We start from the raw sequence: 19,285 nt of genomic DNA, 5'->3' as shown, positions 1-19,285 counted from the left end.
ATAAGTAATTAAAGAGCCTTTAATTTATATTAAATGTACATTTCGTGAAAGGAATTGAAAATTATTACTTATTTAAGTCATATTACTATTCATCCATTTCTCTGTTTTAATTCGAGATACAATTAAAATAAGCGATAACTATATAAGGAATACTACGCTAACGTATATGCAGAATTTAATGAAAAACAATCAATACAGGGTGCTACAAATTCGAGGTCCAAGCATTGGTATCTCGGTAACCGTAATAGAAACAAACATCAAACATGGTTAAATTGGGGCAAAGTTGCCCCGCCTTTGGGATATTCACCAAGATGCCACCAAAAAAGTTTTAAAAATTTCAAGGATTACTGAGTTTTTTTTAAAAACGGATTTTATTGAAAATCAATTTTATTTTTTCCTGTCGTTACTTTTTAGAAAATCGAAAAACTAATTGCACATTCTCATAGCCACTTTATTAGTGTTATCTGATAATATTTTTAGATTTTCAAATTAGCTGATAATTTGTGAAATACAGAGGCCAACTTAATTTTTTTAAATACGGACCTGCATTTTTTATTTCAGGCTTTGAAAGAACTCGGTCTCCTGAGTACAATGATATGCCAGAATTTATAATTTTTTTGTTTCAGACAATTGAAAACAATTTATTTAAATTAATTTCAAGTCCGGCTCTGTTTTTTTAAACAGATAAAATCTATTTATCGTTACAATATTGATAAGCCTTCAAACATAACAATGACGTGGGGTAAAACATTGAATACGGAAAATCAAATGCAATAAAACATAAAAAAATAATATATAAATATAATATAATTTAAACAATCAAATCATTTCCCCGGAAGATGGATTGTAAATGGTTGCGGAGAGAGCAGTGTAACGGCCAGCGAGATTCCTGGACCTGTCGACATGTTGCGTGGGATGGAGGGCATTACTTGGCGTCAATTGTAAAAGCGAAAAAATATTTTTCAACATTTACAACAAAGAGTAGAAAATGCATTCAAAAGTTTAAGAAGAAGATAATATATTCAAAGAGCTATAAACAAAATCGAACGAATGATAAATATGTGCAATAGGAAGTGTGGTAACCCTTTCGAACATGTAGAGCATTAGAAACTAGTTTGTAGCAGTTTGATTTATTTATAATAACTACGATTAATATTATGCATATTATTAGATCGCATACATTGAGATTTCAAATTCAGAATAAAAAATGTTTAAAATAATATCTTTAAATTGCTGACCTGGATATTATTCATTTGAATCTTTTAATTGGCTCGATTCTCCTTATTCAATGTTAATTAGCGCTGATCAATATTGTTGCGATTAATATAATCAGATTAAAGAATTTAAAAAACCAGAGTCGGTCTTGAAGTAATTTTAAATAATATTTAAAGAGTTTTGTTGTTGTTAAGGTACCGAAAACAAAACAAGTATAAACTGTGGCATATCATAGTACTCAGGAGACCGAATTCTTTCAAAAACTGAAATAAAAAATGCAGGTCCGTATTAAAAAAAAATAAGTTGGCCTCTGTATCTCACAAATTATCAGCTAATTTGAAAAGCTAAAAATATTATCAGATAGCCCTAATAAAGTGGGTATGAGAATGTGCAATTAGTTTTTTGATTTTCTACAAACTAACGACAGGAAAAAATAAAATCCATTTTCCAAAAAACTAAGCAATCCTTTAAATTTTAAAAAAAAATTTGATGGCATCTTGGTAAACATGCTAAAGTGCAACTTTGCCCCAATTTAACAATCTTCGTATCTGTTACGGTTTCCGAGATACAAATGCTCGTACCTCGAATTTGTAGCACCCTGTATATCTAAATAACATAATAATCTAAGTAACTTAAAAAAAATTATTGACTAATTTAGATAAAATTTGACCTTGACGTTAGTTTTTAATTTATATCCTTGGTCGAATTTTGATAAAATCTATTTGATTTTTTTTTTCATTATTCACGCTTCGTTTTTCTACGTAAATACTCGCGTTGCGTCAGGTATTTTAGTACCCCAATTAATTTTTAATGAGATAAATTAAAAAATGTTAAACATATCCATTTATTTAAATTATAACCATTATTATCAACATTGAGCAACTTAAAAATTGTACCTAAATATTAATAGCCTGAATTTTAGGAGTCAGAAACTGCTTTAACCTCATTTCGTAGACCATTGTTAATAGATTTTACTATCCATTTGGTGCACTTAGGGCAGCTAACTCGGTATTCCTGTTATGATTTCTACGATATAATCAATACCTTGCTTTGCCATTTTTGGAATTTTTTTGTATATTATGTAATGTTTCAAGATTATATGTACTTTAGCAGATCTTGATGATTCCTCAACATCCAAAAAAGGATGTTCAATAAAGTATTTCCTAAATGCTAGTGACGCGGATTGTGACTGTCTTCTAACACACGTCTACACACTAAACGGTTAAAGAATACACGAGGCGGTATGTAATTTTGATGTTATCTCACTAAAATATCTAAGTAAAATTTCGTGTGGAGTACTAAAATAGCTCACGCAAATACAGGAGGGTTAAGGCGGACTCTGACAACTTGTGTACTTGGCATTTTTTTATTGACATACAGGGTCCGAAAGTACAGCGTGGCTCCTATAATAAAAGAAATCAAATCAATTACAAATATTTGTCAAGTACAGGAGTCGTCTGAGCACGCCATAATGTTATTTTATTTTCTATACGAAATTTCATAACCGATAATGAAAGAGTCGCGGATATTGTTTATATACGTTTGTACGTTTAAACCCTGTTCTCAGTACTACGTTGAATCGCTGGCGACATTGGTTGACACTTCAAAGAACGAATAAGACCTGTACTAAATTCAAAAATTGACAGCTGTTTGAAATGTATACAATTCTCATTGGTTCTTTGACGTGCCGATGGTGACAGTAGGAACTTCTTAGGACGGGGCTTTATGCTGACATAGAGAAGGTTCAATTTTGCCAAACATTGAGGACTGATACATGGTTACCAAATCAGCTAATAAATTATCCGAAATGTAAGCCTAGTTTTTATGCATTCGTTTTTTATGGAGGGACTCAAAAAAATAAAGATTTAACGGTTGGTGAATCTTACATTAAGTTAATGTCTAGTTATTGCTCTAACAATCAATAACGCTATAACTAGCGCTGCAAGCGTGTTTTGATTGCTTTGGTTTCACTGGTTTCTTCAACATTACCTTTTCTTCTGTCTGTGTTATGTCAAATCATCGTGTTAAAATTATCCGTAACGTCAAATGTGTCAAATAATACCAAAATTTAAAAAAAAATGCAGAAATCGTTTATATTTTTTTTTATCATCAAATTAAATAGAAAGTATACAATAATTACTACTTACTTAGTGCAATTACTCGCTGACGAGTATTTGACACACATCATAAGATGGTTACGCAAGACGTTTTCTTTCTGAGCTTTTTTATGATTGAAAAGCCCGATACGTAATGTTACCTCTCTTCCGCACTCCGGACATTCAAAAATATCATTACTTTGTTGCCTCCTTTAAGTTTCATGGAAAATATCCTTGTATCTTTTGAGTTGTCCACTCGGTTACCTCTTACCGTCAACAAGCTCACCGTAAAGAAGAAATTTCGGTAGGCGGTTTTCTTGCATCGTGTATACGTGGCCAGCCCATCTTAAGCAGGATTTAGTTATCATGACTTCAGCGCTCTCGCAGCTAGCTTTTTCAAGGACTGATACATTTGAGACAAGGTGGTATCATTTGATTCTTAATAGTTGACTAATGTGTCTATATTGCAACTTGTTTAATGCGTTCCTGTACCGATACAATAATTAACGTACAATAACAAACCTTATTTTTAAGGAATATTTAAACTTAAATCTCTATAGAGAAAAATTATATGAGGGATGTTACTGTTATTCATCATAATTACATCACAGAAGCCAAATTTTCACAACAAAATTTAACGTTTTATTAAAAACTATTATATAGTTCATTAGAAATATTGAACTAAAGATTGAACACTACATTTATTTCAATGAAAAACGGACTACCATCAGTTAATTTTGCTTCTTTTGCTTTAAAGCCAACAAAACATTAATATGAAAAATCATAATTATCGTACAACGCATCAGATAAGGCGTTTTTCGTCAATACGGCAGTACAAGACTGAAAATATTAAGAACATAAATTTGATTGTAAAATAAATTCTTATTGGAGGCTGGGACAATATATAAAATACTAAAAAACCCATTACTTACACATCTTTTAATAGAAAGGAAAACGATTTAAAAAGCAATCAGTGTTCGATAATTTAACATCCCTTCGACTTGAAATATTATAAATACTATTTTAATAGGAAACGTATTTGAATCTATTGTATGTATCCGCAGTAGGTCTTCACCAGGGCCAGGGATGGGTAAAATTTTTCATGTATAGTTATTTACTACTTCACTGTCGGTTCTGTGTTATCAGCAGTTTATTTTCCTTTTTTATTTTTGTTTGTGTTTAGTAGTTATTTGGTTCCTACTTTTTTTTAAGGTTGTACTTTTATCCTAGATCAGGGCACCCTTTGGTTTTATTTCTAGCTCTCTTGAGTACCTACCACTGGATATACGGACATATTATGTATTATTATAATCCAGTGATCGGAAAATAGAGAGTCGGATAATCGAGAGTATATATCTAGTCTCGAGAGGGGGTATTTAGAACACATCCTTGTTTCTGGGCATATTTTTATTATAAAGTAACTATAAACATTACATACTACAGTTTGTAAATTAAAACGGTAAATCAGTAGCTAAATATATAAAATAGAAAGACCGGGTAATCGAAAAAAAATGGTGTCCAATTGGCTTAGAAATGACCATAAATAACATTCATAATTTTATATATAAAATAACAGCAATCTTCATTTCATAGCTGTGGCTGACGCCGCTTTTTTTTCGATCATATTTTATAATAGTATACAGAGGAATCCCCGAACTTTTAATTTTGGTGACAAAGAGCAAGCCGTAATTTAACAGGTGTTATCACGGTGTCGCTTAATGTCTATATAATATGATCGAAAAAAAAACGGCGTCAAAGACGGCTGGAGAATGGCAATCGATATTAATTTTGGCGAGGTCAAGCCCTAGACGTCATTACTTGGCCTGTATTTTTCTTTGTTTTTTAATGACGCTTCCTGCCAGTTAGCCTTAAAAAGGTTATAATTTATTTTTATATTGAGGAAAAATTATCTTTAAATGGTGTAGTTTAAAATTCAAGAAATTTTTTTATGGAAATAGATTTGTGTGTCTGGAAACTCCATTTGTGTGTCTGGAAAAGTTGTATGTCAATTTTTAGTAAATGACGTCTAGAGAATGGCCTCGCCAAAATTTTCATCGACTGTCATTCCCCAGCCGTTTTTGACGCAGTTTTTTTATCATAAAGTATCTTTAGTTGGATACCATTAATTTCAATGACCTGAATGTTTATTAGTTAACTATTTGCTTATATTTTTTTATGAATATGTTATTTCATTGTTTATATTACATCCTTTACCCGTTAACCGTATTTATCTGTAAAGTACCTGTGACTTCCACATAAACTTTAGCGACAGGCGACAGGCAAAGTAAAACCCCCTGAACTTAGAATATTATTTATACACCTACTGTAACGTAGTTTATACAAAGATCCTGTAAAATTTATTCGATATCGTCAAAAATAGGATTAATCTACTACGGTAGTAAACTGGCGTAACAAATTGTCAATTTTAACTGACACAACCCTGAATTTGACTATTTGTCAGTTTTTCCAAATTTATTTCCCGCCATAAAATAACCTGCCACGTGTTGGCTGACTTGATAAATGTGGCCGATAGGCAGGCGGGGACTGCGTCCGATTTTTTTTCGGTCAGGTGAATAGTAAACGCCTGAGAAGATTGAATGAGGGATCATTATTCAAATTTCAACGATGACAAGCCACCAGAATTGGTAAAGATATTAAATAGTGCCAAGGATGCATAATAGATACATTTATATTGAAAAGGAGGTGGTATATTTTATGCACAAAAAACGAACTTGAACACTAAGAAAGTTTTACCAAAAAAATTGCTCTTAAATAGGTTCTAAGTAACTATACTTAGTACGCAAAGTACCGATAAAGGCTTGGTTATTATAAATATTAGTAACACTAACAGAATGTAATGTAATAACTAAGTGTACAAACAAACAAAAACTTTTTCTGCTATAATTGTCTGTAGATGTCGGTTCATACTGTTAATGCTCCAAATATATTGTGTTATGTTTTTCCGTGTGTTTCCCCATTCTTCTTCAAGGACCGATTCTTCTTCAAGCGAATCTTCATAATTTCGGCCATCTTCAACAAGACCAATAAATTTTGCACAATATTCGACATTAAGAACGAAGAAGATATTCAATCATACACAACAATAATCACCAAAGCAGGTAGCTTTGGTTAAGTCATTATGAAGAATAACATCAAAAATTGAATATAATTGAAAAAAACTGCAAAATATTAGTGGCAAGTTTATTTTGCTTGAAAATTATACAGTCTTGCTTAAAAATTGACCAAGGCAAGTGTTGACATGACTCAAAAAAGAAAATATACAAAAGACATGGTTCTGGCCGAAAAGTAATGTTTTAGGAAAACTCGCTCAAGAAATTATTGTACAGGTTGTTTTAAAAATAGGGTAAAAAATAACTCTTCGATTAACCCTGTCTAATAAGTCAAATACTAAGGTTTATAATAAACTGAGTTTACGAATTAAAGTTAATATATTTATATGCAGTTTGCCAAACAAATCAAGGAAAGCAAGGACCAAAAATTAAAAAAAATATAACATTTTAACCTTGACCAAAGATTTTTCCGTTGAGTTTTATTTATTCTTGAAACACGGAAACACAAATTCAGCAAGTGCGTGCAATGAACACGGAGGTCTGCTGCCTTTGAGATGAAACGAAGAATTGAGAAATTGAATTCCAGTTTGAGCTACGAAAAGTACGCACGATGAGTTGTAAATTTACAATGAAAGTTTCTTGCGCAAATGATTAATTTTACACCCACAAAAAATGTACCAGCGAGAATTAGTCTTAAAAAATGCTACAAATATGATTATACAACTGTTAAAGTCCATCATTATTTATCTCCGAAAACAGACACTTTTAATTAAGTCGTGTACATGTCAGATTTATGCACGACTACCGGATGGTTAGATGAATATAGGTACACCTACATTATTTCTTATCTAAGATGTAAATGTAAATAAAAATAAGGACCCCATACCATTGGATATGTTCAAATGGATTCCAAATGTTCTGAAAAAATGTCGTCATTTGTATTATAAAATATACAAAAGGTGTTTGAGATCAGAAATTTCTTTTTTGACATTCTTACATGCATATTCTTCTTTGCTGTTGGGAAACATCTCTCCTACGACTATTTCATAGTATAAGTTCGTGTTACCATGATGCCATAAAAAAACGGTGTCAAGTTAGCCTTTGTAATGACAATCAGTAATGTATGTAAAAACGACTTCTATAGGCATGGTGCATTTCAGCTGATTTCAAAAAATTCCGACAGCCGCGACGCGCTGAATACGGCAGAAATTAGAAATTTTCACTGTGTATTTCTCGCCGTCCCGGTTACAGTTCATGTTGATCGCATTAAAATAGCATTGAAATCGTGGCTTTGTCATATCTACCAATTTAATATTTGTAGAGTCATATTTTAATTCCGATTTAATAATCATATAATAAATAGTATAAAATACCGCATGATCCCAAAAAATGGCATCCAGTTGGCTTGGAAAAATTAAATACCTTACAGATACTCCCGTACTAAGCACAGTATAAATAAGTTTTTCCTTGTAAATAACATTCTTATCGTTTGCATTTATGCCCATGATGTTTGTTTAGGGCTTTTGTTCAAGTGTAAATATTGGTGCCTGCATTTATGCCTATGTCACCGCCGGCACCGCGCCGTAGAAACGAACGATCGCATTGTGATCCGATTCAATTCTCACGATTCCTTTTTACGGCTCATCGTTCAAATCTTATGGATCCGTGCTGGCCACGATTCAATTGAACGAACCGTATTGTAAGCAATGAGTCAATTCTCACAAATCTTTGAATGAACGATCGCATTGTGAGCCGATTCAATTCTCACGATTCTTTTTTACGGCTCATTATTCAAATCTTATGGATCCGTGCCGGCCATGATTCAATTGAACGAACCTTATTGTAAGCAATGAGTCAATTCTCACAAATCTTTGAATGAACGATCGCATTGTGAACCGATTCAATTCTCACGATTCTTTTTTACGGCTCATTATTCAAATCTTATGGATCCGTGCCGGCCATGATTCAATTGAACGAACCTTATTGCAAGCAATGGAGTCAATTCTCAGGATTCTTATGGATCCGTGCTGGCTACGACTCAACTGAACGAACCGTATTCTAAGCAGTGAATCGAATCACATGATTCATTTTTAATACTCGTTCAAATGAACGACTCGTTCAATCTTTGGCCACCTCTAATATACACTATGAGAGGATAAAATACAGGGTGTCTCAGATTTTAATGGGGAAAATTTAATAGACGATAGAACTTGCAAAAATAAAACAAAAAGTTCATATCAACTTGTAAGATTTAAAGCTTCCTTTTTGAGATATAAGGTGTTAAAGTTACTTAAAAAAGAAAAAAAAAATTAAGATATCTTAGAAACTATTTAATCGATTTTGATATAACTTGACCCGTTTATAATACTTACTATGGGACTTAATTTGATGTAATTAGATTTAAGTTTAATGGCCAGGGGCGGCGGTGGGGCATCACTGTTAAATTATTTTAAAGGAAAAAATAGGCACGCCACTGCTTTTTTAGAGAAGTTTAATATTATTTTTGGATTTAGCAATTAAAAATATTATTTTTTTGTCTCCTGACTTTTTTGTCTATAACCTAACCATTATTATTTAATTTATTGTCCAGGGTGGAGTGAATAAATGAATTTATTTTTTTTTCGCAAGTAAGCAAGATAGACAAAGAAGTCAGGAGACAAAAAAAATAATATTTTTAAATACTAAATCCAACAATAATATTAAACTTCTAAAAAAGCAGTGGCGTGCCTATTTTTTCCTTTAAAATAATTTAACAGTGATGCGCCACCGCCGCCCCTGGCCATTAAACTTAAATCTAATTACATCAAATTAAGTCCCATAGTAAGTATTATAAACGGGTCAAGTTATATCAAAATCGATTAAATAGTTTCTCAAATATCTTAATTTTTTCTCTTTTTTAAGTAACTTTAACACCCTATATCTCAAAAAGGAAGCTTTAAATCTTACAAGTTGATATGAATATTTTGTTTTATTTTTGCAAGTTCTATCGTCTATTAAATTTTCCCGATTAAAATCTGAGACACCCTGTATAACTCGAAATATTAGTGATATACCTTTTTTAATCAATTAGTGATTAAATGTTTTATGAACATTTTCTAAAATTATAATTATTTACCTTTAAAATATTTCGTTACAGCCGACATAGCCTCAATTATTATGACCCCACTAAAAAAACTGGTGGGTAAAACTATGCTAACTATACTGGGATAATAATTTATAATACAAGTTAGACCTTCTGGAAGATATCAAAATATTTACTTTTTTATTTTTTAAATTTTTACATATTATACTTCCCAACACTTTTAATATAAACATATAATACATTTTTCATATACTCGCTATTTAAATCTGTGTAACTATTTATATAAATATACTGGTAGATTACGATATTTCTCCGATGGTGGCAGCACCGGCGGTGAATGCACCAAGCCTATTATATTCCATTTATTAAAAAATGACTGATCTTTTCTCAAAAATTTATATTTTATTAAAAAAAATTAACAAATAGACATTTTTATTTACTAACATTAATGCTTAATGTACAATTTTTCTTAATTTACAGTGACATTTATCGATTCCACGTAATTAATTTTATATTAATCTGTTTTTTTTTATATTTAAGCCACTTATTGATATCAGTAATGATTTTTAGTAATTCCAAAATACTTTAGAAAATTATCGTGCGCAAATTGCGAGTTTGATAATCAATTACACAATACATAGAATTTATTTATCTACAAGGCAACACTCAAGCCAAAGATTTAATATAAAATTTCAACCTATCTAACTAGTAAGTCCCTTATTTTTCTCAGTTTGAGTTTGTTGAGTATTCATTTGGTAAATGCCGCAGATTTAACTAGTTTATAATTATTGTGAATAGTAAAAATATAAAATAAAAAATGTTTGAGCCAACTGTTCCAACAACTTCAATAAAAGATTTAGAAAGTTTAACAAAAGATCATGTTAAAGGTCGAATAGTAAAGCATGAAGTACGCCCGCTGACAGAAGTGGGAGAAAATTTTGGAAGTGAAATTGTAGTAGTTGATATGACAGTGGAAGAAGATGAAAAGGAACACGTTGTGCATGCGGTGGCCAAGCTGATTCCTCCAACTGACATGCAACAGGAAATATTCAATACAAAGGTGACCTACAAAAACGAAATCGGGTTTTATGCGGAAATAGTGCCCGCTTTGAAGCTATTCCAAAAAGAACAAGGCGTGGCCAATGTGGCTGAAGTGTTAGACTATTTTCCGGAATTATATGGCGCAAGGATCAGCTTGAATCCTAGTTCTAACGATATAGATAAGGATGCCGTCATTTTAATGGAAAATTTGAAAATCAGCGGTAAGTCCCGTGAAAAATATTGTACAGTGTGTCCCAAATTCGAGCCTCATCATTGTAATATCGGAAACTAAAAAGATACGAGGTTGGTTAAATAGAGAAAATGTTGCGCAATTTGATGCTGATCAAAAAAAGAAATAAATAAAAAACTCAAAAAGTGACATGCACCTTTAGAGTTTCAAAATTCCAAATACTTCCGAAGATTTTTGGCAAAAAACGAATATTTGCCATTTAATTTTATTTTTTTATGGCTCTATTTGAATAGCTATCACGGTGCGGCAATAGTGCGTCGGGCATCTGTAGCTCCTAGAATAAAGTACTTGAGATTTTTTTAAGTGCAAACCTAAAATATGTACTAGGATGTATTTCAACTTCAACAGGGTGGTTCAAAAAAGTGTGAGTGAATCGGGATGACTTTTTTTAAATGGAACCCCCTGTATATTATTGCATTTTTGGCTTCCTTTCAGATCACTTTACATAATCCTAAGATATGAGTAAATATATTTCGATAGTTTCAGAGATATTAATAAATAGATAAAATATATTTTTTTACGGCCTTTCTTAAAAAAGTTATAAAAAATACAAAAACTTAGTCTTGAAATCAAAACTATATTAGGTATTTACTTTAGATGGTCTGTACTAACTTTGCTGTAATGTAAATATGGTAATCTTAAAGCATACAGGATGTTCAAAATTCTACTCCAAACTTTCTAAAGTATAACATAATTTTTCTTCGTTTTTTTTTTAAATGGAACACCCTGTATATTATTTTTTTATTACATGAAGCATTATTAACAAATAGACATTTTTTATACTTAGAGTATTTCAAGATTTTTAACGGTTTGGCAAATACTCGGGGTATTATTTCATATATGGCTCTATCAACTGTAACATACGAGAAAAAAATTCTTGGGTGGCTTTGATACAAATTTACTGAGGAAAATGCGATATAAAATAATATAAAACTCTAAATATCTACAAAACCGTTAAACATTTTGAAATACTCTATATACAAAAATGCTCATTTTTTAATTCTCCATCTAATAAAGAAATAATATACAGGGTGTTCTATTAAAAAAAAAAACGAAGAAAAATTATTTTATATTTTAGAAAGTTTGGCGTAGAATTTTGAACATCCTGTATGATTTAAAACTATGATATTTAGAGCATAGTTCCAAGTACAGACCATCTAAATTAAATATCCAATATAGTTTTAATTTCAGGGCAGTTCTAGTATTTTTAATATTTTTTTTTACTGAAAAGCTAAAAATACATATTTATTATTTATTTATTAATATCTCTGAAACTATAGAAATATATTTACTATATCTTAGGATTATTCATATCTTAGGATTATTTCGGATCACTTTACATAAGATCCGAAAGGAACCCAATAGTGCAATAAAATACAGGGTGTTCCGTTTAAAAAAATTATACCGTTCCTTCAGTTTTTTGAGCCATCTTGTAGAAGTTGAACTATTTTCCTGAAATACAACTTTAGGTTTGTAGTTAAACAAAATTCGCAAGTTTTTTATTTTACGAAATTATATCTAAATAAATATGATATTCCCATTGCTTCTTTTTTGTTCTACAAGATGGTGTGATTCCAAAGACTTTCAAAGAAACGTTTCGTCTTTGGGCTGCCATCATCAGCTTTCTTTTTTTTTAATTCGGTCCTAAGAATGTCTGGGGTCCCAAAACCAATGATGTATCACAGTTATTCAAAAAAATCATAGGAATGTAATTTTCATAAGAACTAAAAGAATGTGTTTGAGAGAGACATTAATATATTCTAATTTTTGGTAAGACCTTTAGTAAGACGTTACCAGAAAATTATTAAAATCAATTACATAATTGGTTTTTGGACTTTAGAAGTCCTTAAAAATCTTAATAAAAATCGAAGGCAGTATTTAAAAAAGAAAATTAATGATGGTAATTCAAAGAGACGAAACGTCGCTTTAAAAATTTGATAGCACCATCTTGTAGAACAAAAAAGTAGCAATGAGAATGTGACACTTAAATTTTGATATATCTATTCAAATATAAAGTTATGAAAAAATAAAAATAATATACTGAATATTCGTTTTTTTTTTGTCAAATATCTTCGGAAGCATTCGGAACTTTTAAACTTTTAAGATGGTGCTATTTGATCAATATCCCCGAAATCCCCGAATCTCCACGAATCATTCAATCTAAAATGATTAAACGACTATTATACACTTAGTCCTTCAAAGATCATATTGTATTTTTACTAAGCAAAAAGCCAATATCTAAAAGTTATATTTCCGTGTGCGCTATTAACTTTTATTTGCAACAAGAATTGTATTGTTTTTACTTACTAAATATGAATGTTACTTTGTTTTGTCTATTTTAATAAAGCTCTTTTCTCATTTTCTTTTACATATATGTAAGTAGCTGCATTTTTATTAAGTATTTGTTTAAATCACATTTCTCATTCTGGTAGTCAATTCCAGGATCTCGGGATTATAGGTTAAAATCCATGGATTTCAAAACGGGATCCCGATACCAAAAACTGGCAAACCTACTCGTACCTCTTCTAGTTTTCGAGATCCCAATAATGAGGGTCGATTTTAAGACACCCTGTACAGGGTGGGTCAAATTCGACACTTTTAAATGGAAACTGCCTTTTCTATAGAAGATAGACGAAAACTAATATCGGTGTCTGAAGCTCAATTTTCGTCAAAAACATGATGGTGAAAACCGCACATCAATATCTGTTACCGTTTCGGAGTACGGGGTGTTTTTCAAAAATGTGCGGGGTGTTTTTCAAAAAAATTTTATCAAATCGCTGTAACTTTTTTGCTATGGAAAATTTTGTAGAATTTAATGGTTTAAGTATATTTTTTTTAAATTAATAATTTAAGAGTTATCAAAAGAAAAATGTATTTTTTATTTGGGACACCCTGTATATTTTTAATTAACTGAAAAGAATTTAAAATTACCGGTCCAAAAATATAGCACACTTGATATTTTGTTACAATACAGAATTTTAAAAGTTCGCCACTTTTAACTAGTAGGCTTTGGACCCCTTATTGATGATATGCCCTTAATGGAACTCGAAAACATATTTTTCCAGCAAGACGACGCACCGCCTCTGAACGCTGAAGTTATCAGCAAATTTTTGCAGCCAATTTCAAGAATAATTGAATAGCTAACCAAGATTCCAGCCGTTGGCCGTCGAGGCCGCCTGACTCAGTGCCCATGGATCTAATCCTATGGATATATTTGCGGAAGAATAAAGGTTCCTTATTCTTCCGTATGATCTAGACAAGAAATAGAAATACTTAACAGTTATGAGAGGGTATCTTTCACCCCCACTGAGTTGATGAATTCCGAGAGAAATGTTCAAAAACTGCCCCGTCTGTCCATAACAGAAGACGGTCGATATGTCGAACACCTGTAGCAAAATCTCATGTCTTGGTTTGCTATTTATTTTTATTGTTATTAGATATAGTTTACTTGTGTTGATGTTGGTTAAATATATTTTAAATTGTTATAAAATTCTGCATCTCTCCAAATATTATTTTCGTTTTAATTGATGCTCACTGCTAGAATTTTTTTGCATTACAGCCGGTGCCGTTCAAAGCCCCTAAAGCCCCTAAAGCACTTATATGCCACTACTAAAGCCCCTAAAGCACTTATTTAAAGCGGGCGAATTTTTATATACTCTATATCTCGAAGAGGAATCGAGCAAAATATCAAGTGTGTTATATTTTTAGAAAGGCAATTTTAAATTCTTTTCAATAAATTAAAAATATACAGGGTGTCCCGTATAAAAAATCAAATTCTCTGTTGATAATTCTTAAATTATTAATTTTAAAAAAATTATACTTAAACCATTAAATTCGATGTAAAAAGGTGCTTTGGAAATGATTTCAGAAAAATACAAAATTTTCCATAGCAAAAATGTTACAGCGATTTGTTAAAAATGCATATTTTTGAAAAACACCCCGTAACTCCGAAACGGTATCTGTTACCGATCGATATGCGGTTTTCACCATCATATTTTTGACAAAAATTGAGCTTCAGACACCAATATTAGTTTTTGTCTATCTCCTATAGAAAAGGGTGTTTCCATTTAAAAGCGTCGAATTTGACCCACCCTGTACATTAGACCTTATAATACAAAAAGATAAGCCAGTCAATCAAGTTACTTAAAGATAAAGGACAGAAACGTCAAATACATAAATATAAAAATATTAATTTAATTTATGTAGTCTTAATTATGAAGTACCACAGTTAGTAGTGATAATTTTAATTTTTGTCTCTAAATTCTTCTTGGAAAAAAAACAATTAAAACCTACGCTCTCAATCATTAAAAACTAAAAGTAGCTATGACTGCATTTTTCTGTGTCCTAATAAATGTTTTAAAGATCAAAACAAATAACGTGACAAGAGTGATACTTCACTTAGGCTTATCAAATTTCTATATTCTATTGTATGATTAGTCAACTATACAAACAAAGCATAATTATTCAAGCTGGAATTCATATCACATGCATTAATTTAATTGCAAATGGGTACATCAAATGCAGTTTTGATACATACCTACGAATAGCCGTTAATTAATGCTTAATTATAATATTACTGAAAGGGTTAGTAATAACTAATTATTATGAACTAAATAATTATTTGTGGAGTAGGTAATTAATATATAAATCAATGGTTAAAAAATAAATAATTGGATTAGTAGAAGTCCCTACAGAAATATACGGGGTGGTCCGAATTGTATTCGGAAAATTTCGGCAGCACATGTATATTCTACAGATAAAAATAAGTATAAAAATTCGTATAAATTTATGTCCAATAAAATGCATTGTTTCGGAAATACAGGATGTAGAAGTTTCATTTTTATTTCGAATTTTTCCAAATAATTTCTTAACTATAGTCGATATTTCGATAAAAGTTAGTGTCTTAGTGTTCTTTCGAATGAAAAATTTGATTTCGATATCAATACGACTCTTGCTTGTAAGAGGCGCCACCTACATGTTTTTTTTTTATTTTTTTGAACTTTTCACTGTACTGTGTGACAAAATAAACATTTCAGCCATTTTCTACGTAAAAAATTTCTCTTGATAAAAATCTACGAGCAGCTGTTCTTAAGATATTTAGAATGGAAATAGTCAATACATGTCATTATTGACAAAAAATAAACAATGGTAAGTATAGATAATTATTCAACTGAAATGATAAATTTGGAAACTTTTTATTTTTTTAAATGTTTTCTTCGAAAAAATTATGATAAAACACTTTCTGTTGAACTTTTGGCACAAAAATATTTCAAATTTTTGATTTCAGTCGGCAAATTTAGTCAACATGTTTAATTTATGTCAATGATGACAGGCATTGATAATTTCGATTCCAAATATCTCGACGTAAAAAACATGATAAATGTATATTTTTTTCTTAGTATTTTTATACAGGTACAGACAAAAAAATTACTCTTAAGAAGCAGTTAAGAAAGATGTGGGTGGCGCCCTCTACAAGTAGGAGTTATATTCTTCTTATCTCGCCCTCTTCTGCCGAAGGTTGGCGATCCAAATGGCAATTGTGGCTCTGGAAACTGCAGCCCGGAAGATTTCCGCAGATGAGTGTTCAAACCATCTCCTTAAATCTTTTAGCCATGAGTTCTGGCGTCTTCCTACTGATCTTTTCCCTTGCACTTTGCCCTCTATTATGAAGCGCAGTATTTCGTATCATCACCTCTCATCACATGACCCAGATATTGCATTTTCTTTCCTTGATGGTGTTCAGTATCTCTTTTTGTTTTTGCATGCGCTGGAGTACTTCATCGTTGGTGATCCTTTGTACCCATGAGATTCGCAGCATCCGTCTGTACACATACATTTCGAATGCTTCTATTCTCTTTTCGGTCTGTAAATTTAGTGTCCAGCTCTCACATCCATAAAATAACACAGAGAAGACGTAGCATCTGGCCATTCGAGTTCTGAGTTCCGCACTGAGGTTATGTCGTCTTGTAAAAAATGATTTCATACTCACGAAGATTTTTCTCGCTTGTTCCATTAATAAAAAAAATAAAAAAAATAAAAAAAATAATCCTCTCCTAAATATCTTATTGAGGTCAATTGTTCGATTGTTTGTCCCTTGACACGCAGGTGTGCATTTATTGGAGTCTTAGAAAAGACCAATAGTTTGGTCTTGCAAACATTGAGATGCAGTCCAAACATCTCACTATAGTGGACTACGGAATCTACGGAATCTATGATGCTTTGCAGTTCTTGTATATCGTTGGCTATTATAACCGTAGCATCGGTATATCTGATATTGTTTTTTGGGATTCCATTGAAATTGATTCCGCCCTGGATTCGATCCGTTGCTTCTCTAAATATAATCTCCGAGTACAGGTTAAGAAAGAGCGGAGACAAGACGCAACCCTGTCGAACACGGAGTTCTAGGAGGAGTTATATTGATCAAAATCAAATTTCTCAGGGCAAAAAACTCTCAGACACCAATTTTCATCCAAATATCGATGTTAGTTCAGAAATTATTTGGAGAAATTCGAAATAAAAATGAAACTTCTACACCCTGTATTTCCGAAACAAAGCATTTTGGGACATAAATTTATACGAACTTTTAATACTTATTTTCAGAATACTTTCTTTCAGAATATGCTGCCGAAGTTTCCGATAGCAACAATTTTTTATATTTCAAGGGGGGATATACGAAAAATAACGCTTTTCCCGATTTGTAATAGATTTATGTTGAATATCTAAAACATCTAATATAAAATAAATTTTGAGTATATAACGCATGTTGCGACACAAGAAAATCTGCAATTTTTTTTATTAAAATTAACTATTAAAGAAATTAAAATAATATTTCTAATTTAATCGTCTACAATTTTTTTTCTAGGTTTTAAAAATTTGGACAGACAAAATGGCTTCGATTTACCCACCACCAAACTAGTCTTGAAGACATTCGCCAAGTTTCAAGCTACGGTAGTGGGATTGAAATTAAAACGCCCAGATATCTTCGAAGCAAAAGTAAAACCTTACATATACGAGTGGAAGTCAGAACCCCCATTTATGACCTATGACAATGTAATAACCGAAAACCCCGAGACGGCCCATCTAGCACCTAGAGTTGCCAGAGCCTTGGAAAAAGGCAAATTAAGGATAAAAAGAATAAGAGAACCTTGGGCAACAATTATTCACAACGATGCCTGGGTTAACAATATCATGTTTAAATTGTCCAACGAAGAAGTAGTCGATATCAAATTGGTAGATTTCCAGATTTTCGATTATGCTTCTCCAGCTTGCGACGTGATCTTTTTTCTGCTGACCAGTGTCCAAGTACCAGTTTTGAAGTACCATTTCGACAAACTCCTCAGGTTCTACTATGACGAGTTTATTTCAACACTTCAATTGTTGAGAGTTGACATTAATCCTTTCACTTACGAAAGTTTTCAGGAAGAACTCAAAATAGAAGGTCCTTATCAAGTTTATCACTCCCTATTTCTCTTGCCCGTTGTTTTTGGACCTAAGGGAGGATTTCGAAAACCGCCAGGAAAAGTGCGTGAATGGAATCCAAATGGTATTTCAAATGGTTCAAGTTCTCCAGCAACCAATGGTCCTCCTAAACCTGGAGCGTTTAAATTAACACAGCAGTGCAAAGAAAAATTGTGGTACATTGTAGAAGAAGCTGCAAAGAGAAAGTGGATTTAATTTAATCTATTACCAAATTTATATTTATTATACTTCAGTTTGTTTACACAGAAAAGGTTAAATATTTATCTTAAATTTAAAAAATATAATTCTTTTTCCAAAAGTAAATGTTTTATTGAGATATAACGTAGTAGTGTAATATTTGGAAAGTTCAAAACTTGCATGGGATTTTCTGTGTTTCTAACGGTGATGCATCACCCCGTATATTATTATGTAAAGTCAAAATAAATAATCAATTAATATCTGGGTAAACTTTGAGGTTTATGATGTGTTATGTAGTTTATTTTTATGGCTATGAGATAAGTAAGGCGCTCTTTTTTAAAAAATAGATTTTTGATATGTTTATTATTACAAATAAAAATAGATTGGAAAGATATTAATAATTTTCTATAAAAAAATGGTATATTTTGGATTTATTAGAATTTTGATTATTAAAAAAATTCCCCATCCTTAGTGATATTAAGGTTTAGCTAAGGATTTAGCTATGACTTATAGATATTATACCAATAAAATAAGAATCTAAATGGAGAAAAAAAAACGAATCTAGGATCCAGATCTCATCAAGAGAGTTCTTTTAAGTTGATTTAAAAAAAAAACGAAATAAATAGTAATTAAAGGCCTTAAAAAGAAGTTTTCTCATTTTAGGTTTAAACGAACTCATAATATTTAATGTAAAAACATAAATTTAAAGTTTTTAATAAAAACTAAGGCGGCGAAAAGACCTCAGGAACAGACATCTCTCTCCCTCTTATTCTATCTCGTAATATAGAAGTGCAGTAGTTCGATTTTGTAGAGAAACTTTCAGCTTTTAACAGAAATTTATGTAAATTAGTTGGAAAAAAACTACCTACTACTT

The 19,285-nt window shown here is 31.3% G+C and overlaps 2 protein-coding genes across 2 annotated transcripts in view; one reads left to right on the top strand and one right to left on the bottom strand.

Moving 5' to 3' along the window:
* Positions 1–19,285, bottom strand: part of LOC115890300 (ADAMTS-like protein 3) — a 1,070,176-nt gene that overhangs the window by 745,600 nt on the left and 305,291 nt on the right. The window lies entirely within an intron of this gene.
* On the top strand, positions 10,113–18,532 carry LOC115890302. The gene is made up of 2 exons (XM_030910479.1): positions 10,113–10,726; positions 17,618–18,532. The coding sequence occupies exons 1-2, from the start codon at positions 10,282–10,284 to the stop codon at positions 18,427–18,429; spliced, it is 1,257 nt and encodes a 418-aa protein (XP_030766339.1). The 5' UTR covers positions 10,113–10,281; the 3' UTR covers positions 18,430–18,532.

This window comes from Sitophilus oryzae, unplaced genomic scaffold, assembly GCF_002938485.1.
Source record: "Sitophilus oryzae breed Bouriz unplaced genomic scaffold, Soryzae_2.0 scaffold_860_pilon_pilon, whole genome shotgun sequence".
Classification (NCBI taxonomy): Eukaryota; Metazoa; Arthropoda; class Insecta; order Coleoptera; family Curculionidae; genus Sitophilus; species Sitophilus oryzae.
The sequence above is the reverse complement of the archived record's forward strand: the minus strand, read 5'-3'. Positions and strand labels throughout refer to the sequence as shown.